The sequence below is a fragment of the Poecilia reticulata genome, linkage group LG2, assembly GCF_000633615.1.
Source record: "Poecilia reticulata strain Guanapo linkage group LG2, Guppy_female_1.0+MT, whole genome shotgun sequence".
Classification (NCBI taxonomy): Eukaryota; Metazoa; Chordata; class Actinopteri; order Cyprinodontiformes; family Poeciliidae; genus Poecilia; species Poecilia reticulata.
In genome coordinates this window covers 8288037-8312736 of record NC_024332.1, presented here as the reverse complement: position 1 = coordinate 8312736, position 24700 = coordinate 8288037, and the positions used below count along the sequence as shown (strand labels likewise).

Sequence of the window (24700 nt, the reverse complement as noted above, 5' to 3'; positions counted from 1 at the left end):
TCACATTTCCCATTCAAATGCTCAGAAACGAAGCCGGTGAGGCAGCAGCGAGCTCAGCCTCACCTGGGATTGCGCAACCTCTAGCTAACTGCACTGGCTGCCAAACTATGGGAGCATGTTTGTCCTGTCTGTACGCCGGAAATAAAATGTCTAAAAACATTTAATATATGGACTGATTTTCCATAATCTAGCTTATGTCTATAATGTACAGTGTTTTTTTTGTCACTAACTGTGTGTATATCGTGTTTTGTCTGCGGAGGAGCAATAAGAAACGGCAGAGAACAGACTTGAGGTGAGGCAGGCAGCCTGCACCTGCACCTTTTATTACGAAACCTTCCATGCTCACGGCACGGGGCGCTCATGTTCCCAGATATTGTGACTGCACAACTGCAGAATAAGAAACAGTGAGCTAGCCATACAGTAAATAAGTAAAGTACAGCGATAAGTACAGTGTTTTCTCCTCTCTTCCGACGTCAACATGAAAGACTATATTTCTACACTTACAAAAGTTTTTTAAAGTGGATTTTCAATTGAAGCAGGAGATAATAACTAAAGGAAGACCAACACCGGCTGAAAGTTTTGCTTCGAGACAGTTTGACTATATTTAAACGGAGTAGAAAAGACATGCCGAGGATAGACTTGGCTTTGGATGAACGGATATTTTTGTGCAGAATTAGCGGCACATGGATTTCATTGATAAGTAAAGGTAAGACAAGAATAAGATGTTTTTGTTTAGTTTTTTAATGAAATGTGCGTTTTGTGGGCTACAGATTGTATGTTTAAGTAATTCAGTAAAGTAGAAGCGGTAGCTAATCTAGTTTTTTTGGTGTTAAATCATAAAACATTAAGTGGCATTGTTGTCAGTTGCTATGGCAATGAGTTTGCTTGTAGCTTGGCGGATACAGAGCGAGAGTGCTTTCTCGCTCCCTTTGCTGTGGATCATATCACAAAATTAATACCTACATTTCTAAGTTTCACTGAGTTAACGCGGCTATGAATGACATGTAAAAGATGAGTCTTTTTGTCCCCCAGCTTTGTATGCCTGTGCAAAATTTCCGTACGTCCAATAACATGCATGGTGTCTATAATCGTAAGTCAGTGCCTCACCAGCATTGAACCTCACCGCACGTCACTGATCTGAGTCATCTGGGGTGGACATGATTGAGTCTTGGTCATTTTCTCCACAACTCATCTTTATGACGCCGCACTGCTGGCTTAGTGATCCCCGTAGCCCTCGTTTGATCGGCGACTGAGGGGTTTTTACGAGGAGGCCTGAAGCCTCAGGTGAACCAAACAGAAAGAGTCTGCCATGTCAACGGTCAACGGTTGACCTTTGTGTGTGGCCGGCGGGAGGCCTTTGTGCGGTGGAGCCCAGAGGGCCAATTGAACGGCCCAAACATCCATCTGGCCCCAACAGCTGGAGGAGCCGATGGGCTTCCAGGCAGGAAATTATGCAGGACAAACAAGGCCCCATGATTATTTCATTACCTTCATTTCTTTGGGATTATCATCATTTTGAAGGAAATGGCTGCGATGCGATAACAGCCCAACAAAGCAGTCTATATTTACAATTTGTTTAATATTGCAGAGAGGGGATTTTTATATTTCAGAGGCATTTCCTGACTGGATTTTCCGTCTCCTCTGTCATATTCATGGCTGAACAGAAGCAGTCAGGAGAGGGGGATTGGAGTCTCAATTCAAACCACATGAATTAGTGCATTATTGAGTTTTTTCCACCCCCTGACCCACTTCTCTCACTGCTGCATGGCTGGGGTCCAGGATGGGCTTTATGAACAACCTGGAACGCTCTCAGGATACTCCTGGCTGGAAAATGGACTTGCTGTGTGCAGAAGAACCCGGTGGAATGAGGTAAGAGGGAAATCTCTCCAACCATTGAGAGCCTGGTTGCATAAAAATGGCTTCATGCTTCTGCAACGGAGCGATGAAAGATCCAGCACCGCTAAATATGACCAGATAGCGCTCTCTTCTTTTACAGTGTCAAAACAGAAGTAATATCTGTAAAATTCACCCAAATATCAATCAAGTGAGATGGGTCTGATCGCAAGTCAGACTTATTGTGTTCATATCTAAAGTTGAAGACTACTGAGGGTAACACTTTATTTGAAGGGGGGTGAATAAGACTGTCATGACACTCTCATAGACATGACATAATACATGTCATGAACATGAATAAGCCTTCATGAATATTTATGACTTGTCATAAAGCGTCATTCGGTAAATTATGACACTTTTAATACAAAGTTGACATTATTCAAAATGTCTTTGTTATGACAACTTGACATCAACTAAGAATTTTTTAAAGTGCAATCAGTAATACTTTTATAAAAAATTTATATCAGTAATGATTTCTTGGTTAATGTCAAGTTGTCATAACAAAGACATTTTGAATAATGTCAACTGGGACCAACATGGATGAGAATGGCAGTAAAGGCCCAACATCTGCATCAACACTATCCGTTTACATGTCAACCGATTTTGTTTTTTTTTAAAGACCATCACAAACATAAATGAATGAGCTCTAGCTCTTAACTGTGAGCTCTGACCTGATGAGACGAAGGTTGAGATTCTAAGTCTGGAATGTGGAAAAAGACTATAGAAACATATTTGTGCTTTCAGACTTCTTTCCTTGTTCCATTGCCTAAATGGAAGAGTGTCCGCATTTTGTTTCCTTCAGTATGTCTTTTTTTTTCTTTGACCTTCCTTTCTCCCTTGTTTTCTTTATTTCATTCCTTGCTACCATCCTTTTCTTGTGCTTTCTTTCCTTTTCTTCATTTGATGTATCATCTCCTCCTTACCTCCCTCTCTTATGCCATTCTGTCATTTTATCTAGTTTCCTTCCTATCTATCCTTCCTTGTGTCCTGACTCCCTTCCTTTCATTTCTTATCTTCTTTTTCTTTATCGTTTCTCTTCTTTCTTTGCATTCATTACATCAGCATCATCTGCATCAACTCTCAGATCTGACCCACTCCTGAATTTTAATCAGACCCCTGGTATAGAGAAAGGAACTAAGGTCAAAGGTCACTTTTTTGTTAGCTTCACCCAGGTAAATGTGTTAGAAGATGAGCTAATTCTATATCTTTAGCTTTAGCATTAGTTTACCACAAGCAGTGATGGTGATGTAAAGGTTTGGTGGTTCTCTGGTTATTGTGTGGAGCTCTTTAGGCCTAGCATGCTCCACACAGTTTGACCTACTAGGAGACAAAGCAGGAAGCTTTGTTCAGCATGATGCCATGGTAAACAGTTCATGCTGAAGGTAATGCTTTCATGGTTACTGCAAGGACTCCTCTCTTCAGTCCAGGCTTGGATGGAGGATTGGGGGTGGGGGGCGGTGGGGTGCCCCAGATACAGAGAGGTAGCTGAGCAAACACTCAGTGATATAACAGGGTTGTTATTGTAAGATCAGGAGGTCCGGCCATGCCGTGGAAGTTTTCCCACAGTAGAGAACATGTCAGGAAGTAGAGACATGCTAGAACACAAGCTAACGCCTTCAGACGGGTTCCTGTTAGCACAGACGGTTATCCTAGCCATGAAGCTTTCATTTATTTACCATCTGGACTTTTGAACCCTTCTAGAGGACCCTGTGAAGCCCCTCAAACAGAGTGTTGATATCACCTCGTCTAATGGGAACCAGCTCTGATGTCAGGGTCTTCCTCATGTCCATCTGGATGGAATAAAACAAGCATGGCTGCTGAAAATCCTGATACCAAAGACTTAGAGGCTCTAGCAGCCTGGATGAACTCCTACTGTCTGACTTGCCAGGAGCAGACTCCATGATGAGGCACTTTACTGTTTAATGGATTGAGTTATTGGACCCTCGGTCCAGGTTCAGCTGCTTTGAGAGGACGTTGTTTGCATTAACCCATAGAGCTGATGCTGCTGTGTGGAGATGATCTGTCCAAGGCAAAATTACTGCTTTGACATGGAAACTCAGGGACACAGAAGCTTTACTTTGCAACTCTGGTTAGCTAGAATGGTTTCGTTTAGTGATGCTGTATGCATCTGGCTGGTGAAATAGGTGAAAAATGAAAGTATAATTGTTGTGTAGCAGTGAATGAAACCACATGAATTCTTGGTCTTGAAATAATTTGCATTGATTGTTTGGTTCTGCTGAGAAAGAAAGTTACTTAGACCAAGTGATGGATGGATAAATGGATATATTTATAGATGGATCTATTGATGCATGGATAGATCAATAAGTGTCTGGAGACGGGATAGACTGGCGGACAGAAGGAATCACAGATGGAAAGATTCCTGATGGATAGTTGATGTCAGGTGGATTCTTGAGGGTAAAGAAAAGGATGGATGATTAAATTAAATGATGGACGAAAGACTGATGTGCTAACTGGCTGATGGATGGATGGATGGATGGATGGATGGATGGATGGATGGATGGATGGATGGATGGATGGATGGATGGATGGATGGATGGATGGATGGTTAAATTGAATGACAGATGGATGTGGGATGGTTGAAGGATGGATGAACAGTTGGATGGATGGCTGATTGAATGAATGAAGGATGGTTGAACAGTCAAATGGATGGATGGATGGTTTTGGATGTCTGCGTTTCATATTATGTTTTTAGCAGCAGTGCGAACTAAAGGCTAGTCACCGTGCTCTGCTCTGAGGCTCCATCAGATGACTGACTGTAACGACTCTGGTGACCTCACAGACTGTACCCTGCATGTCCCACTGTCCTACATGTCCTACATGAGACGGAGCCTGTCCTACATGTCCTACATGAGACGGAGCCTGCTCTACATTTTTTATTGATCAGCCTGTTTGCTGACGATAGTGTGATTTACGTAAATGCCTCCAGCTTGGGGCTTTCCTGGCTCTGCTCCACCCACGCCATGCCTGCTGGAGCTGTATAGCTGGTCACCTCCAGTGGGCTACTCTGTAGGGAAATGCATTCTAAACCCTCACCATCCCCCCACTACCTTTTTCTGCTGCTTCTTCCCCATCAACCATTCTGAGAAATAATTCATGACTACGAGAATGATCATCAGAGCCAAGATTAAATCAAAAGTCAGAGGTCACGGAGGCCTATCTCTTTTCATATTTGCCTTTGGTCCTCTGCTGTAGGATTTCCATAAGAAGTAGACATTGTGACATTGGGAATCTGGATCTGCTGAGGTTGGTGACATGAACCAAACGGTCTCCTCTCGTCACATCAGCAGTTCAGTTTCCAAGCAAGCCTTCAAGGAGACAGGGAGAAAACCATAAGCTCATATTAATGCGTCTTCTGGCAGGAATGCAGGCACATCTGCCCGGCACATGGCTTGGCCGGCCAGCTCCCCAGCAGACCGTCAGACCGTCAGTAAATCACTTCCTGGATTAAAGAAACAGAGCTGCAGCGAGAGCATGGAGCAGTCAGGCAGTTTGATGAAGGGTTTCTGGCTGGAGTATCTGTGGAAACAAACGCCTACCTGGAGGTCAGGATGAACTGCTGCTGCTGCTGCTGCAACAAAGAGGTGTTGATGTAAGACTGCTGGTTGAACATCAGATACTTCAAGTACTTGGCCAGGGGATCAAACTCACACTAACAGGAAAACCCATTTCTAAATCTCTGGATCCCTTTGAAATTAGACAAGTTGTTTTTATTGTTTAAAGGCATGGTGATCTTGGGGTATGTAAAACATAGTAACAACAAAACATTTCATCTCTACTTATTCTGGCATTTAGCAACTAGAAATCATTTTGACAGACTACCTAACAGAAAAAGTGAAAATTTACTGTCAGACAATGGAGAGCATCATTTGTGCCTTTATGTTGTGGATGTAAATATTTGGTTTCAGGTGATACATTTTCCCGCTTTTATGTAACATTTCTTTGTTTTCTCTGTGAGGCTTTGGCTATATAAGAACAGGAACTTGTTCTGTTCAAGATATTTATTCCTTTATCTTCTTTTTGTGAATCTGTCATCTTTTTTCCACCTCAGACCAAATTTTACAATTCTGCATCTACTATTGTCCGATACAACGGACTTTCCTTTCTCTGGTGAAAGTCTCATCATTCTTTACTTTTCCTCCACTGAAAGATTCACCTTCATGATCACTGAGATTTATGCAGGCTCCTTATGCACTGAGGTGATTTAAGCATTTTCCAGCTCTGGAAAGGTTTGGAGAATGAAACTGGAGAGTATTTCTTCATTCTCCCCTCTATTGTCAACATGATAAATGTCAGCGTTTCTAAAATATGTTTCTCCATTCCTTTTATGCTTTTTTGTAATAACTGATGGGCAACATCTCTATTAAAAAATACTACGTATTTGTTTTCATCCATGCAAATCTCTGGAAATGTACTAATTTACATGACAAGTTGGAGTTATCAAAGCTAACAGTTTTAATGGTATTTTGTGCAGCATGTCGGCCGTTATGCTCGTTCTGGTTCCGTCTCTTGTCCGCCTGGTTCTCTGGTGGAGCTGCCTGGATTTCGCCTCTCCGTGTTTTTCCTGCCTCCCAGAGGGCTGTCAACTCCAAGCTTCCTCTTCACGTCTGTCATCGCCACGCTCCCTCCTAACCCGACTACACCTGGCTGAATATTGGCCCCCAGATCATAATAAAACCCAGCAACCCTTAGGCCTGTAAAATTCAGACAGTGTCACAACGGCCTGCAACCCTCCCCCAGACTTTCCTAGATTTCCATCTCGCTTGTCAGCACGTTGGATCCTGCTTTGGCGGTTATTCCTAAAGGGTGGATTTCTATCCGGTGCATTTAAACTGGCTTGAATCAAAATATGAAGCCAACTCTAAACAGATTCATATTAGGTATTGGTGCTGAGGGCTCCCAGGTTGATAAAGGCCGTGACTTGATTCCGTGAAAACACTCGGGTACGGCCGGTCGTCCTGCGTCAGTCCTCGCTCTGCGGAAATGACTGGTGTCAGCTCTGATGAGTTTCATTCCCTCACAAACAGCTTTGCCCTGTTCCCAACAGGCATGAATGGCCCACTCTGTCAACCCAACCTGCAGAGGAGGAGCTCAAACAGAGGGCCTATCTTAATGTTTGGAAAGATAATCCGAAGGGATCTGGATTCCTGTTTGTGGCGAGGTGTTGATGTTTGGGCTGGGCCGGGCTGTAGGTGCTGGCTGGACCAGGGACATCAGATAACCCAAGCTGCTGGAACTCACCCTGGATGATGAACAGGGGGCCTTTTGTGGCCTGAACACACCTCGCTGTTGGCCAGGTAGGCAGATGAAGAATATCCTGCTCACTGGAGGCATTGGTTACATGAATGTCCACAACTCAATGAGGCCCCTGTGTGGCGTTACAGTCAGCCATTGTAGCCCTCTGCTCCTATTCAACGTTATTTGGACACATTATTCTGTTGTCCACAGTATTATGTCCTTTCTATTAGAATTCTTTGTTTCAAAGAACAGTTAATCTGAAAAGCTCAGCAACTTTAACGTTGTTAAGGGTTGATGAAAGTTTTTACATCTCTCCAAAGACTCCTTAATTTCGCTAACATGAAGTGAGATTGTGATCTTTGAACCGGACTAGATGAATGGTTCTTCAATATCGGGCTTTGGACTTTAGCACTAAAATGCGGACAAATGGAGAGGAAAGAATCCAAATTAAACTCTTTTTGCAACCTCCCATTCATTCACACACACACTATTAACTCTAGATTTATCTTAGCTTTGCTCACTTTTGATCAGTTTTTTTTTACTTGTCTTTGTTTTCCTTAGGTTGTATCTTAGCTTTGTGAACCTTATTTAGCCTGCTGTAAGTTAGCTTAGTTTTTCATGTTCTAATTTTGTGTTTCCAGGTTTAGTTCACTTTAGCTCAATTTAACTTTGCTTAATTTCATTGTTAGGTTTAGTTTAACTTTTCTGACCTTTGTTTTGTTTAGTCTTGCTTATCATACCATGGTGTCTTTTATCACATCTTTCCTTAGCTTAGTTCTTCTTAGCTTCATTTAGCTTATCGTAATTTACCTTATGTTACTTTAGCTTTGTGTTGTTTATATTATTTCAGATTTTAGTTTGCTTTACCTTGGTGTCTTTTGAACTATTTAACTTGGTTTATCTTATGTTAGTTCAGCTTGCTTTAACTTAGTTTAGTTTGTGAATTTAGCTGAGTATTTTGGTTTACTTTGACTTTGTCTAGCTCATCATATCTAGTGTGTTTCTTTATTTTTTTTAATTTCACCATAGCTAAGTTCTCCTTAGCTCAGTTTAGCTTACCCTACTTTATTTTAGTGTATCTTAACCTAGCTTATTTTACTTTAGCTTAGTGTTTTTTTTTAATATATGTATAATTTAGCTTATGGTGTCTTTTAACTTACTATATGTTATMTTAGTTTATTGTAGGTCACCTGTTTTTGGCTTATGTTAGCTTACGTTTTATTCCTTTTCCTAGCATAGTTTACCTTAGCTTAATTGTTTTCAAATATTCATTTAGCTTACCTTACCAAGAACTGTTTACTTTAGCCAAGTTTACCTTAGCTTACCTTTTATTTATCTACTTTATTAACTTTGTTTATTTTAGCCTACCCTAAGTTAACATATCTTTGTATAGCTTGTCTTACTTCAGCTTAGCTTACTTAAGGTTAGCTTAGCATGTTTTACTCTATCTTAACTTATATCTCCTTAATTTGAAGGTTTGTATCAATTCCATAAGTTCAGAGAGGTTTGTTCTTTTATTAAGGTGGCCAAATGAAGAATAATTTGTGGTTTGGACACTCTGGTGGAGAACTCACAGGAAGACCTTTCAGAATTCCAAAATTCTAGATCTAGAAGGTCTTGAGACCTTCTAGATCTCATTTTGTATTTACAGAGACAAAAGAAAAAATCCTTTCTCTTTTAGTGTTTAGAGCTTAACTTTTGTTTAGCTTACTGTACATCACCTGAGCTTTAAAGGCTGAGGTGATTTTCCTTCACCTCAGGAGATTTTCCTTCAGCAGAGTGAGTCCTAGAGCCATAACAGCTGAATACCTGATACAGATCAGCTGGAGACGGTATTATGCCATTTTCTACCTCCATTTCATATCATGAAAATAATAATTATCTACTGACTGTAGGTAGACAGTAACATGTTCATTGTAAAATGGGCTTTTAGGATTTTTTGCAAACTTAGAATATTATCGATTTCAATCATTTTTCTCTAGTAGTCAACTGGAATAGCAGTTGTTAACGTGGAACAAAATTGTACCTTTCTGGTCAGCTCTGTACATAGATACATTGTTTGGCCTTTCTACTGTATCTAAAATGTCAAGTGCCAGATAAACACGGGTTGAGGCTGCTATCTGATGCTCTAGTGAGGATTAAGGAAGAAAAACAGCTGGGAGGTTGCTGTTTTTTCCAATGCATACAATACTTCCAGGGATTTTGAAATGACAGATTAAAGATAAATATTATACAAATCAGTCATGTTGTGAAGATGCAGTAGCTGGTGCCCGATAAAACCGTCTGGAGTCATATCTGTAACGGACGGCAACACTACGGAGATTGCGGTTTCTTCCCTTATCCAAATGAGAAATGACATGCATTAACCCCAGAGGAAGCCCTGTGCACCAATAAACGCCACATCTAGCATGAGGAGGGTGATGGGTACTATCATGGTCCGAGGATATGAAAGGCAGATCGCTGAGCTGATAGAGCGAGACCGGGTCGTCGGGATGAGAGTGAAGAATGACCAGCAGCCTCAGATAAGACTAATGAATTTAACCAAGGCTGAGCGATACGTCTTGATATGAACAGAGGCAGGAGGCGATTAGTCAGGCTGATTAGTTCATGGCCTCCCTAAAACTGGATCAGTCATGAATTACATTAACGCATGTTTTTTTAAATTATTGCTTCTGATTAAATTAGTTTGCTTCTCATTGGAGACTTGCGTGGCAGCAGCTGTGGCCTGGCAGGAAACCAAAACCAACACTGGCACATCTGCCACACCTCACGGTCCTAATACATCCTTAAGTAGGCCATAAACATACACCGTGAGAGAAATCTTACAGTCTGTCGGCGTAACCTTTGCCCTGCAGCAGCCCATGTGGGATCCGAGCCTTCTGTCAAACCCGCAGCTCTCGGGTTTTCAATGATGCGGTCCAGGAGGTCAGAGCGCCATGTCGTAGTTCTGCAGGGGAATCAGAGATAGGCTGGGGAGGATCAAGGTCCTGACCTTGTCTTTGGACAGGGTCTCATTCCCACAACGTGTCTTATCGGCTACCGCCTGCTTGGATCTCTGATCTGCAGACTCGTCAAGGTGGTGGAGGGAGCACAGCGCCTCTTAAAGAGACAGGACCTGGCCGGTTCACTACTGATTTTCACTCCAGATCCAAACCAGACATTCTGCTAGGGTGGGATTATTTGCTTTGACTCAAATGAATAATGGATCTGATGTTTTATGACTTATAAATCTGGATCCTGATTCTTACATGAATGGACTTCAGTCAAATCTGCATGTTTGATTCTGTTCTTTCTTTCCTTAAAACAATCCTCCTGTGAATTGGAGCCAGAGGTTCATTTGGTCTGCGCATATTTCATATTTTCTGAAGGGAGAAGAAGCAGCTGGACCCCTGCAGTGACAGAAGGCAGGGAGGTTTTAAATTATCAGAGTAAACATGGTAAACTTTACATTACAAACACATTAACCATCAGGATGGAACAAGTTCAGCCTCTGAAGTCAACACTAAGCGTTTATAGACATGAGCTAAATGCTAAATGCTGAATGTTCTGCTTCATAGTTGTGCCCCATACCCAGACCTTTAGTATCGTCTTGTGTGTTCGGACAACTCAAAGATGGGATCAGCAACAAGCTTAGAGAAGCAACTGTTGATGCTTAGATATCTCCTGAGGGGTTTTGTGGCATTTTAAACAAATCTGTTGTCATACAGAGGAAAAGATTATTAAATAAATGGATAATTTATTAGACAACTGCCAGGAATCACTGAAGAGGTCTCAGCAAGGTCAGACCATCCAGTCAGACCTCTGTTAGCATGATGGTCTCATCTGTCCTTTGGAAAACTTTAAATCATGGTGGTGGACAGTAGTCTACGTTTCACTTTGTGCATTGGATCTGGACCCCGAGCTACTTAGAAACAATCGCTTCCTGGAGGCGTGGAATCTGTTGAAGTTTGAATCGATTGAACTCAATTTTACCCAGTCGCTAATGTTTGGCCGTGACTTATTTAATGCTCCAGTTCAACCTTGAAGGAAGCCTAAAGAAAATAGTGTGCACCAAATTGGACAGTCCGTGTCTTAAACATTCCTCTTGCTCCAACTGTAACTGGTCGACATTTGGAAGCCTGGCCAACATGAATTGAATGGCTTCGTTCCTCCACTGCCACAGCTAAACTTAAAACAACTTATCCTTCTGTTCGCTGATCTGCCCAGTTGAAATCCTGAGAAATCGAGATCAATGGAAGAAATCCCAGACGGAGCATTGACCCGAGATGAAAATTGAGCAGAAGGTATGAAGGCAATGGTCAGGCTAGGTGGAGTACGGATTGTGACTTTTTTTTGCAGCCACAGGTCAAAGACAACATGCAGTTAACAATAAGCTCCTCTGTATCCTGGAAGACTCTTAAGTCAAAACTAATGCTAGCTGTTTAGCGTCTAAAGCCAGGCCCAAGCTAAGTCCTGCAAGCAATGATGCAATGTTGTAAAGAGGAGTGGACCTGAATCACAACTTTCTCAGCTGAATTCAGGAATGCTGTTCTACATCCAGTTCAGATGACTTAAAGCTGTTTTCCAACCGATTCATTAGCTGTGATTACAGTCGGCTTCGCTGCAGTTGTTAGAGAACCGGTCCGAAGAAATATGCCTTCCATAAAGTCTCGGGTCAGTGGATTTAGCTCATTGTGGCCTGAGCAGCAGTACCTGTCCTCAGGGGAGCAGTGTGGCTTTCACTGGAGTCATAAAGCCGTCAGAAATAATGCACGGCTCAAGATATAACGCGCAGCATTACATGCATCTAGTCCTGCCTTAAATCTCCACCTTTAAACGCCCACTGTTCTCACACAACCACAGTCGTGCGGCATTCCCTGCATTCCTCCATGTGTGCTGAGGATTATTTCGGTGCCCTGTCATTAGCAGAGGTCTGCCTGATGACAGCACAGACTTACACGGCTTTGCTGCACTTTGATGTGGCCTGTAAATATTTCCCTAGACTCGGGGCTTTCGCCCTGAAGGTTCCCTTTCTGTAGTCGCTAAAGCATCAGGCTTCTTATAAACATTTAGGACTTATCTGTCAGAAATACTGCACTTTCGATGGGAACAGATTATTTAGATTCAGCTAATTAAATGAGAATAAGTTATGACAAGCTGCGGTTTAGAAAGTGTCCATAATACAGCCAATACCTTACTAGTAGAGTAAGTTCTTGCTCGAAACCAGTACATGGAAACATGCCTAATTCGCATTTCCTTTTGGTAGCATTTTAAAAGTTTACTCAAAACTCAGAATTTTACATGAACCACCTAGATAGCTTTATGGAACTACCAGAGTACCCATCTAGTGCTTTCCTTGAACTTACAAGTAAGTTACAGGGTACTTTATTATACTTTACGTCATGTTTGACAAACTACAACTTACAGGTTGTACTTCTGAAATCTACAGAGTTTTTTTGTGTGTTTTTTTTTTACCTTTGCTGCTTGTAGTTGTTGTTCATTTTCTGATTGGTTGATTTAGTCAGAATTTCACCAAACCCTCTGGCGGTCTAATAAAATATGTGGTCATTTAGACCCCATGAATTTTTATTCTGTGTGTGATCTGGTGGGGTTTCGCCAAGCCGATGTGCGCTTTTGCGGGGGGTTTTTTTTGTGGATGATTGGTTTCGGTAACTGACGGTCTGACGGGACAACACTTCGCATCCCCACTGTCTGACCGTGACATTTTCCATGCTCTTTCTGAACATCACACTAATACTGTGGGAGGGCTAACTTAATAACGATTTCATTCTCATAATATCTTTTGTTAGCCATCTTTTCTCCACCATTGATTGTAACTCTTTTCTTATTCTTGTGATGGTCACCAGGCTTTCATATAATTTACATTTTGGCACCAAGAGATGACCATATGGCTTTAGGCTGCTGCTAAACATGAATGACTTCTCATGCTAATGTGTCGCATTAGCCTGAAAAGTCATGATGGATTGCAGTTAACAGCGTTTCGTTGTCATTTTTCAGAAGCTATTTGACGTATATTGGCAAACTCTGCTCCACACTGTGAGGCATTGATCTGTTGTTGTGTTTTGGTTAAAAGCCCAGCTGGGCCTTCACTCAGCAGGGGGTCCGGGTCTTTGGCATGTTCCCCTGGCACCGGCTGAAGCTGCTGGGTGATGACTGCATTGGAGTGGCAGTCTCAGACGGAGCCTTGGAGAAACAGACAAAACTTACTGTATTTAGAACATCTGGCCTGGTGAGAGTTTGCTCTCAGGGCCACAGGTTAAAAAAAGCCCATGGAGTGATAACAGCAGTGCTTTAAGTACAGACGGGCCTCAGAGGTCAGGATGAGCCCAAACACGACTCCAGGCAAATTATTTACCCTCCACACATCGGCTTTACCTCCCACTTAGATTTTTATGCGAAGACGCCAGCTACATTCTTGGAGCTTTGCAAAACCCTAACACTCCGAATGTTTAGCTACGATTAGGTCATGGTGCATGGGTGGGCACCGTCTTGTTTCCAAAAGGCTCAGTTAATCCAGCTGAAGGGTCACAGATCAGATCGGATAAATCAAATGCCAAAGAGGTGAGGCTGCGAGAAAAGGCTGAGGCTTTTCCCTGTTTTCCAGCAGGATGTGCTTTTTCTAGTTGGCATGGTCGGTCGGAAAGCTTGACCAGTTCCAACCACTGTCTGTGGACTGATACGGTATATGTGGCAAGAGCATGTGTAGTTTTATGGCTAAAAGGCTCTATTTCTTTTAACCAACTGTAACGTCTTTTAAGAATACATTTAATCTCCCTTCTTCTCAATTCTCCAATTAAAATATACTTTTCAGAATGGCTGGAGATTTTACAGCCATTGACCATTGAATACATTCAGCCCATCAAAGTCCATTCATTTCCCGTAACAATTGGAGAAAATAACTATGTGAAAATATGTTTGTACCACATCAAAAATGGGAATAAAGACAATAGTCTGTGTCAGTATACTCATCTGAACCCAGTAGCTTATGCATCCTGGTGCTTCTGATGAATGACAACAGGAAAACTCAATATGCGCTGTTGCCGTTTGGGCTTTTGTTTTCCTGTTGATTCTGTTTCAAAGAATGAGTTCACAGGGAGTTATTTTTGCCAGGCACTAATTAGGCAGCTGACACTGAGAGCAAAGTGAAGTAGCTGAGGTGCAGGAGCTGCAGGAAATGTAAAAATAAAGGCTTTATGAGTGTTTTCTTTTTCTACTAGAGTGCGATTTCTTTACAGGACTCTCCAGTTTCTCATGAGCAGAAATCAATGGCGAGCATCTGTCCCCCCCGAGATAACCACTCACCCATGGGACACGTCAAGCAAACGTCTAATTAATTAGTCCCAAACCTGGGCTTGGACTGCTGTGACAGCATCAAGTCACAACTGACTGGATGTGTGAAAAGCCAGATGTTTGAAGTGTGGTGGCCTTTTTCTAACGCTAACAGCCCCAGCGCCTGTTTTATACAGTCAGACCACTAAAAGGCAAATCATTAGGCCACAGACCAGAAGTTCTCACATCTGTTTTCCCCATTTAGCTCTGAGCTGCAGCTCATTCCTGTAACTCGGTAGCGCACAGTTTGTAAGTGCGGGCTATTCCCGAATGACATTACACAGCTGGGGCCGGCTTTGGACGCTGCTCCAAGCTGCTTCTGGATTCACTCTCTCAAAGAAAGGAACTCTAATACCCCCCCCCCTCCCCCCACCCGCCTTGTTCCAGAAGACTTTCCATTAGCAGCATGATTTAGGAGGACGAATGAAAAGTTACTAATGCGCATAAACCTCTCTCATCTCTTCCTGACAGGAGTACATGGACGCCAACAAATGCATCGACGAGCTCCTGAAGCAGCTTGAGGAGGAGCGGCGAAATGTCCGAAGGTAAGCAGATGTTTTACTGCTGGAAGATGTAATCCATCCCCGACCAGCGGCAGCAAGACAATGTCGCCTGCTTCTGAGAGCCAGACAAGCTTTGTAGCTCCGCTTGAGAAATGTGCTTTGTCGCCGGAAGGCCCTGAAAGTGGAAGACAAAGCCGCTGTTGGGTCGAGCGGGACGTTTCTCAGGGAGGAGCTATTGGAGCAGATTTGTCCAGACAATGGGAATGAAGAGCTTATGGAGATGCCAATCTAATGACCTTGTCCCCTCCGCACTCCGAGCATCCCGACTCTTCCAATGACGGCAGAAGAAAGAGACGATTTTTTAAACTTCGCCCTCTTTTGTACCAACCTCTCACCGTCTCAATGGAGCTGTGTCCCCCAGCTCAAAGTAATTTTCTCCCTGAGTGAGCAGAGAGGGCCGGGGGCTGGACAGAAGGGGATGTAGGTCTCAGGGTAGGTGGCTCGGTGCGGGGGTGGATGACCGCTGACCAGCCCATTTACCAGGCCAGGACAACCCCCTGAAAAAGGAAGCGATGTGTAAAGGAATGACCCTGAAGTCATTGGTGCCCCGCTTTCTGGACCCCCTTTGTGACCTAATGGCTACTTAGAATGACCAGAATGTTTCTGCATGAGCTGACCTGCGGTTGCACTGCCAGACCAAATGCTTTCAGAGCCATAAACTTGTACCAAGCCATTAGACTAAACTACAACATCGCTGGAAGTCCCAAAGACTCCCATCAATAACAATGTTTGAATTTTACCTTTATTAGGTAACGTGAGTCTTTTTAGTATAGTGCAGGACAGATCCATAAATCCCTTAACAGAAGGCAGCAAATGACCCCCAACCGGGGTGCAAATACCATCGTCTGGCACCTCTAAAATTAATTATTCCCCCACTCCAGGGCAACTGGGTGTTCTTGTTTAGTGTGCAGTAAACCCAGTGGTTGACTGCAGATGACAGATGTCTGCCTCTATCACAATGCCTGATGGAAATGCTCAGATCTTACAGTTTTGCCCCAGAAATCATACAAATCTCACTTGGAACTCTTATGTTTTACATTTTGATTTATTTCTCTTCTTATTTGAGTCTGTTTAGGCACATTCAACACTTATGCTTAAGTTTTTTGATTTGGTCACAGACAGTCCCACACTTGAGCTACTTTTGGAGAAAAACACAGTTTGAATTAGATTTAATTCAACAGACTAGTTTTTACCAGTGATTCGGTGTATATTAGGGGAGTGGAACAGTTCATAAACAAGACTTTAAAGTTAAAAAGTCACTAATTGATTCCTGGTCAGTGGAGAGTCCTATAGAGGTTCAGGGATTCCCCCAGTGTATTAGAAGCCTGGCGGGCCACCAGGTTTTACTTGCGCCCCCACCAGGCTAAACATTGTTTGTTTATTTATTATATCTAAGTATAAAACAACTGAAGTGCAAATAATTTACTTTTATTTTAATTGTCTTTTGATAATGTTTGCCTTGGGTTTAGGGCAAAACATTATCAAAAAAAATCTATAAAGTCTTTTTTTAAGACTTTGTAGTTGGTGTTTAGGTATTGTTTATAAAGTTTTCCAATAACGCATAATTGACCAGTGATATTTTCAAATTTTCTGTCCACTTTGAGCATTTTTTTAACTCAATAACTCAATAGGCTGCTGAATGCCCTAGAGCCCCTGCCACCAGGTTTGACAGGTTTTCTGGAGGAAACCCTGAGGTAAATAGAGGTAGAAATCTTCATCTAGTTGGCCTTGGTCTTGTGGAAGTTGGCCTCGTGTTCCTGTTGATCTAAGCTAACACTTAAGCCAGAATGACTTTAGGTGTACAATCATCCATGCTGTGCTCCTAACCTTCATGACTCTGTGTCTGATACCTATGGTAGCCTTCACAAAGGCTGAAGAGATTGTGGAAAGATTGCTGGAAAGACAAATAATGTCTGGAGTTATTTTCTCTAATGGAAGAGGGTTTCCTCCAGGTAAAGTCTAACTCAGGCCAAGGAGTTGAGTGGTGTTCTGAAAACATTCTTCTTCAGTCTAAAGTTTTATACAATTTTCTCCGTGCCTACTTGTTGCAGACTCCAGGGGTCCAATATGATGGTGCTGTTTGACATAGCATGACTAAACTGGTTTGCCTAAAGGGAAGCTGCTTTTGTCTTTCAGAGTGCGGTGGCAGACACCTCTGTAAGGAGATTCTGCGCTCCTGAGATGCAATCATATCGGAGGTAGTAAACAAACCCACTGATGTCGCTTTGAAAGCCACGAGTCTTTGATGCACAGCTTTTAGAAAAAACAGAACATACCAACCACGATGGGTTTGTTCCCGTTTCTTCTCCGGCGCTGTTTGATTCAGACGGAGTGACGCTGATGAATGACTTCACAAAGGCCTTTGTTCGGCAAAAACACAACGTCGTGTGAAAAAGAAAGCCTCTTCCCTCATTAGGCAGCACTTTGCTCTACGCTGTCCATGTCTCTCTCCACCCCTAGGAATATGGGCCCCATCAATCCGTCAAGGGCTGAAAGAGAAGCCCTCGCATTCCTCCAGTTCCCCGCATCCTTCTGCCACGACCTTTTGACCTGGGGCATTCATGTCACTCATTGTGCTGTATTATTGGCCACTTTCACACTTAGTAGACAACACCCATTAGGTGATTATGACTTTACACAACTTCAGATCTGGGAGAAATCTACATTTTCATGAGAAATCATGGAGCAAATTCATTTTTATAGTACTCTGGTTTAAGCAACTTTAAATCGAGACTGTAGATTTCTTGGAGAAACTAGTCTTTTATTCACCAAATTTTATTCAGCAAAACATTTCAAGAAAAAATGTCTGAGTTGGTTTCTTTTTCTGGGGCTTTTTTCACAACTTCACATCTAAAAACTCAAGATTTTCTGGAGATATTTTAGAATTGTTTCCATTTTCTGCTATGTTTGCCTTGATCGATTTCTAGGAGAATTGTACATTTTCCTTTAGTTTAAGGCAGATTGTTCAAAGAAATTTCTGAGTTTTTCGTGGTACTTCAGTTTAAGCAACTTTATACCTAAATAAAATGCATATTTCCAGGAGTTATTGCAGATTAGTTGGCTTTTCTGTAACTTAGGTTGATGCAACCATAGATGCTTAGTAAGATAGATAACTAGGAGAAATTGCAAACTTTTCCATGCAGTGTTCTAGTATTGCTCATTTTCTGGAACCTTTGTCCACTTAACTTTAAAACTTTTAAATAATTGGTTCCATTTTTATGGTACTTTACCTTGACATCTACAGGAAGTCTGGATTTCCAGGGGAAGTTGCAGTGTTGCTTCTTTTATTTGGTTTGCATAACTTTAGTTCTAGATTTCCAGGAGAGAATTCAGAGTTGGTTCCTTTCCTGATGCTAATTGTTGATCAACTTTAGGACTAGAAACAGTCATGGAGTTGGTTTAATTTCTGGTTTTAGCAAAGAAATTCCAGATTTCCAGGGAAATGGACAGTTTGTAGGTGTTATCCCTGTTAGCGTCCCTTCCTTTAGTTCTGACTGAGCATGGAGAACATCTGCGCCGTCTCTTCTGCCGTGAAGCCTGTTCAGACCGATTCTCTGCATTGCTGCTTGATGGAGAACAAAACCCCAGTGGGACCCATCTGGGCCTCTCCCGCCCCTCCATTCACGTCCTCGTCAGATGCACAAAAGCTCCACGGTGACGTGTCAACGTCAGACGGAGAAGATCCAAATTTGGCAACATCAGACAAAACATCCAAGGAAGATTGCGCCGGGGATTGTGGGTATTCATCATGCGTTTGCTCTAGTTAACTGCAAAACGATGACATTTGTCTTTGCTGTCTTGAGTTTCTGACGGACGCATTGTGATTGTTGGAGACTCGTGCTGAGTGACAGACGCATATGGAAGCCCCAGCATGGTTGAAAAGCATGACGGGCCGGGATGACCTCTTTCTGGCAGGCTGCTGCGTCAAGCCACCGTGACTGTGTAATCTTCAGTGGATTAAAACAATGCAGATTGGATATTTTCCTCCGCTGGTGTGTCCCCGCTCTGAGAAGGCTCCTGGTTCTGACCTGGTTTTTAGTGGGTCAGCGGCTCCGGCGCTGCCGGGTCGGGCTCTCACCTGCCCGGTTCTCAGATGGCATTCACCTTTGACCTCCTCCACACCTAGCAGAGCAGAACGGATACTTGGCGGACTGGGGCCTCAGCTGGAAATGCAGCCAGCTGCAGCCCAAACACAAAGAGAATGCATCTGCTGATCAATAATCTATCTATCATGTTCAGAGGTGCTTCCAACAGGGATTATAGGTGAAACTAGACACATTTGGTGTCAAACAGATCAATATTTCAGCTCATTCATCCTGTTCTGGTCAGAACCAGAGCTGGTTCCACTTCTGACCCAAATTCTCACAGAACCTTTAATCTCTTAATCCAGGAGTTTTCAGGCCATAATCGTTTTAATCAACACTAATTACCTCGATCCAGTCTCTACTCGTCTTACTGCGCCACACAAACACATAGAAACTCACATCAGCTTTTGAGTTATGAGTTATCAGTTATCAGCCTGTCAAAGGAGAGCAATTTGAAAATAAAACATGAATTTCACATTTTCTTAGAGGTGGCCTATTACAAATTAGAATAGGGCTGTCAAAACAGGTTTGTTACATTTTTTTCCCACAAAATCATTCTTAGATCATGAGATTTCAGTCTGCTGAGTTCTGCCTCTGTTGAGCTGTTTAATGGCCTTCTGCCCAGTTAAATCCAAATAAGCTGCTTCTGGCCACGCCCCCAACTCAGTGTTAACACTTGTTTGTGAAAAAAGCTGCAAAGAGAATCACAATTATACAAGTATTCATATTTGAAAAGCAGAAGTGGAGCCTCCTGCACAGCCAACCAGAATGCAGCATGGCAAGTTGACAACAAAACTTGCGTCTTTTCCAGCAGCGCATACGAAACCAGTTGAACAACCATGTTGTTAGGTGACAGGCTGTGTTTGCTGATTTGTGATGTTACATTCTTGAAATTTTTAAAAATGTATTTTCCAAACACCCACAAAAACATGAACTTATTGCCAGAGATGTTGCCTGATTTTGTCTTTTTGATTGCTAATTAATGCTTGGGCATTAATTAGCATATGGAGGCAGCAGAAATCCAAATGTAGGGACATTCAAAATGTACATTTGCTTAATAGATCTCCTTTAATGAATAAAAGTCAGAAAATTAAGCTAGAATTTGAGTAAAACATGTCTATGTGGGAGCATATAGTATGACTAGTGTTTCAGGGGGGCAGTTTAAGTCAGATGAAAGGTTCATAAGTCGACTCCGTGGCCGGTTCTGATAAAGACCGGGTTCCCCACCAGGACTTGTGCATTGCCGTGGCAACCGCCGGGCGCTTACTGCTTTAGCTAGATGAGTTGTCTGATCTGGTTTGGTCCCACTGGGCTGTGAGGAGCAGCCCTGCTCCCAGAGCGTCGCTGTGGCCTGGGAAGTGTGTGTAACCCGTCTGCTGGAGGTCGCTTTACGGCCCAGCCCGGATATCTGCCAGGAACAGTCACAGGAAGTCGTTTCCGCTGCTGGAGGAACCTCTCTGGGTTTTTCCTAATGAAAAGCTTGATTAAAGCTTGTGGGTGCTAAATTTGAAGCAGTGTTCGCCTCCTCTAATTAACGCCAGCTACCGTTTAGCTGCGGCTGCAGCTAGCCTGGGGTCTGCTCGCCCTCCAGCCCACTCCTCGGCGGTAAATGCTGCCAGCCGAGGATTCATGGGCGGCGTCTGGGCGCCGTCAGAGTGCCGCTTCGCTTTTAACGGCGCTCTGGAGAGGCAGAGGTTAATCGAACAGCTTAATGAAGCCTTTTACTGATGATCCTTCAATGTCGTCCTCAGAGGCAGGGCTGGCATTCCCATGCATGCCGCTACCTCTCCCCAACACACAAACACACCACTCCATTTGGTTTATTAAAGATTTGTTAAATATTCATTTAAAAACAAGAAAAAAGATAAAATCATTCAGACTGATAACTGCTTGCTCAGTTGTCTTTTATACCGGGCTTCATAACACTGATGTTAAAATCAACTCAATTTCCCTACATTTGTAGCAAACTAACTCAAAAACCATTCTTAAACATATAACTGATCAAAATAAGGTTAATTTGGCAACATGGGTTTAGAAATTATGACTCTACAGATTGTTATTTTAATATAATATGTCCAAAGCTGACAACCATGTTGATTTTTCCTTCAATAAAAGTGAATAAACATCCAGTGTGTGTGGATGTTTCTGCTGACATTGAGCTTTACAGTCCTTTACGTCCTTGTTACTTAAGTATACAAACAGCCTCAAAATCACGTCTAACTGCATATTTTAACAGTTCAAACACCAATTATATCTTAATATTCAATAACACACTGTGGAAAAAGGCTTAGTAAAAGCTAACATATGCAGTTGTCCTTATCTCCATATGGGGTTCAGCCAATCAGCACTAAGAAAAATGAATGCAGCTCCTGGATTGGCTGCTTAGAGAACACCAGCCAATAGCGCGTCAGGTAGGTATCCCAGCTTCTCAGGTTGTATTTCCAGTCTTGGTATTTTCTACAACAAAATCCTTGAAGTATAAAAGTTCATTGGTGCATTAGCTTCATTTATATTTTTTTCCAGTTAATCATGGCAACTGAGCCAATAGTACTTTCTATGGCCCAGAAAACCAACTGGTTTTATGGAATCTGATTCATAATTAAATGAGAAAATGTTTCAGTCTGTTTCCCCAAGTGTTATTTTTCTTACTAATGTACGAACTTGTGGGTTAGTTTAGAGGAAATTACAACAAGTGCCTAGAGTAAAGCCAGGTCTGTTGAACTGCAGTCATGTAAAGATGTGTGTGCTCCGTTGTTTCCCAGACAGAAAAAAACCTTTGTGATTAGTGGTTTCGCAGCTTCTATACGTTGGGTTCGAAACAACTTGCGACATGTTTTTGTCGGATTTAGGACTCAATAGAGCATTGTCTGCATTCCTGGAAGAAATTAGCCGTGTTCAAGAGCTGTTTCTTTTTTCTTTTTTTTTTCCACTGGGCTTTTGTTTAATCCCTGCTGTAATTACAGTTGTTGGGTTTCCTTAAAGTGAGTTATCAGCTGCTTGTTTGATGTCTTGTGGGAAGAATTTGCACTTTAATGACACTAATGGAGAATGGCAAAGTTTTAATCTGATTTCAGACAGTGTGTCTGGCTGAATGCAGGTTTGCCTCAACACTCTATTAACCTGAGATCCTCTGATTTGGGTGCTCGTGTATGAGGCCTATTGAAGCTGAAGCAGCTGTTTGGACCGATGGGTGTTCTGTAAAAACATCCTCAGTGTGTGATAAGCAGGATCCAGCGCGTGTGCTGTTCTTGTTGATAGTTTTGGCTGGTGGGAGTCACAGTGGCTGCATCCTCGCTATTCAGGCTCAGGGCCACCCCAGGGCCCCCCAGGCTCTCATTGGAAACAGGAAGAGGCTGAAAATGTGTGAAATCAACAACAAAATGGTTGGGAAAAGGTGAAGAATGAAAACAGGTTTTACTGACTCTTCTTTTGGTAGAATAACTCTAGTTTCTGAAAGTTTGTGACTCTTGTTTAATAATTGTTCTGTTGACTTTATTATTTTACACTTTGAGTCCTTTAACATACCAGATTATAGGGAGGTTAGAGAGGTTCTGTAAGGCAGAGTTTCCCAACTCTAGTCCTCATGTCACATTGCCCAGCAATGTTACATGTTTCTCTGCTTCAGTCATACACAATTCAAATTGATAGCTTTTTAACAGGCTTTTATTGAACTGCAATTATCTGAATCATGTGTCTCAAACCAATGAAACATCTAAAATATGCAGGGCATGTTTGCGATTAAGGACCGGGGTTAGAAAACACTACTCTAAAGGGGATGAAATGTCCACAAGGAAGGTAAGAATTGACACAAAATTAAGCTGAAATTGGACATAGCTGCAAAGGTTTGGGTACAAAAAAGCCTGAACTACAAAAGTACAACCTGGTGAAGAGGTTTGTGGTATTCCCTGAAAGGTTGACTTTGTCACATCTGATGCTCTTGGTGTTAAATAAAGGAGGGGCTATGGACCAATAATTGCATATTATTTGTTTGCGTAGAAATCCAACACAAATCTTTTGAACTTTAAAAGATTCCTTTGTTTAAGTCGTATAAAGTTCAGGTGTCTAACATACTGCCCCTTTCAGGCCTCTTCATAGTCCAATCCAGACTGTGGTTCCTCTCACTCTCTGTTACATATAACTACAGCAGGAATTAGGAATCCTCAAGATATCCAAGTTAAATTAGAGATTAGCTGTATCCGTGTTAATCCATCTCCTCCCAGCCATTAATGACTCAAGGCATTTCCTGAGATCCAGGCAGAGGAAGACAGAGTCTCGCTGGACCTCCGTCATCCTCTGCCTCATCCCGGCCCCCCATCACCCTGCTTAATGAAACATGACCGGAGCGCATTATCGCCTTCCTCGTACCACACACTTCAACTTGCCACAAAGAAGTTACCACACACACAAATTCAGCCGCTCATGAACACGCATGCGGCGATCTCTGGAGGGGCTCCGCCAGATATCTTAGAATTTGCATCAGTCTGGATGTTTAGCGTTTTTCCTTCTGTTGGGTAAACAAACATGCTGCCTCTCCAAAGTCTGGCATTTCCTCGGCTTGTCTTGATGTAGACATAACTCCCATCCCTTCTCCCCCTAAACTCCTCTCTGCCTGACAGCTCCATATCTCCTGAATGGATTGAAACCACAGGTTACCTCTTCCTTTATCACAAATTGTTGTCAGAATCATCTTTGGGGTGCCAAACAAAGGACTCTGCTCTCCTCCTGAGTGATGAATATCTGAGTGAGAACACACACCTTGACAGAGATATCAAACCGGGGGATGGGAGAATCACTCATCTGTGATCAAGCTACAGGAGATTAATGCCATTGAGGAAAATACGTCTCAGTCAGCAGGATGTTGGGTGAAAGTTTTAAACTTTTCTTGGTAACACTTTATTTGAAGGGGGGTGAATAAGACTGACATGACACCGTCATAAACATGACATAACACCTGTCATGAACATGAATAAGCCTTCATGAATATTTATGACTGTCATAAACATGTCATAACACCCGTCATGAACATGAATAAGCCTTCATGAATATTTATGACTGTTGTCATAAAGCGTCATTTGGTAAATTACGACACTTTTAATACAAAGTTAACATTATTCAAAATGTCTGACAACTTGACATAAACCAAGAAATCATTACTGTTATAAATTTGTTATAATAGTATTACTGATTGCACTTTAAAAATTAGATAACTTTATGTTATTAAAGGTAAAGTTTAAACAGTAATAATTTCTTGGTTAATGTCAAGTTGTCATAACAAAGACATTTTGAATAATGTCAACTTTGTATTAAAAGTGTCGTAATTTACCGAATGACGCTTTATGACAACAGTCATAAATATTCATGAAGGCTTATTCATGTTCGACATGTGTTATGTCATGCTTATGAAAGTGTCATGACAGTCTTATTCACCCCCCTTCAAATAAAGTGTTACCCTTTTCTTCACTTCAACCAAACGCAGAATACAGAAGATAACAAGGTTGTGTGCCTGCTTAGCAACATATGAACATTTTATTGACAACTCAAGTCTTAGGCATAGTTTTGGAAATCAACAATATC

At 42.2% G+C, this 24700-nt stretch overlaps 1 protein-coding gene across 3 annotated transcripts in view; it reads left to right on the top strand.

Moving 5' to 3' along the window:
- Positions 1 to 24700, top strand: part of LOC103473550 (nck-associated protein 5-like) — a 133350-nt gene that overhangs the window by 33101 nt on the left and 75549 nt on the right. For all 3 annotated transcript variants that reach the window (XM_008423870.2, XM_008423878.2, XM_008423910.2), the window contains one exon: positions 14950 to 15023. In XM_008423870.2, coding sequence (XP_008422092.1) covers positions 14950 to 15023 — 74 coding nt within the window. The remainder of the gene's footprint in view (positions 1 to 14949; positions 15024 to 24700) is intronic.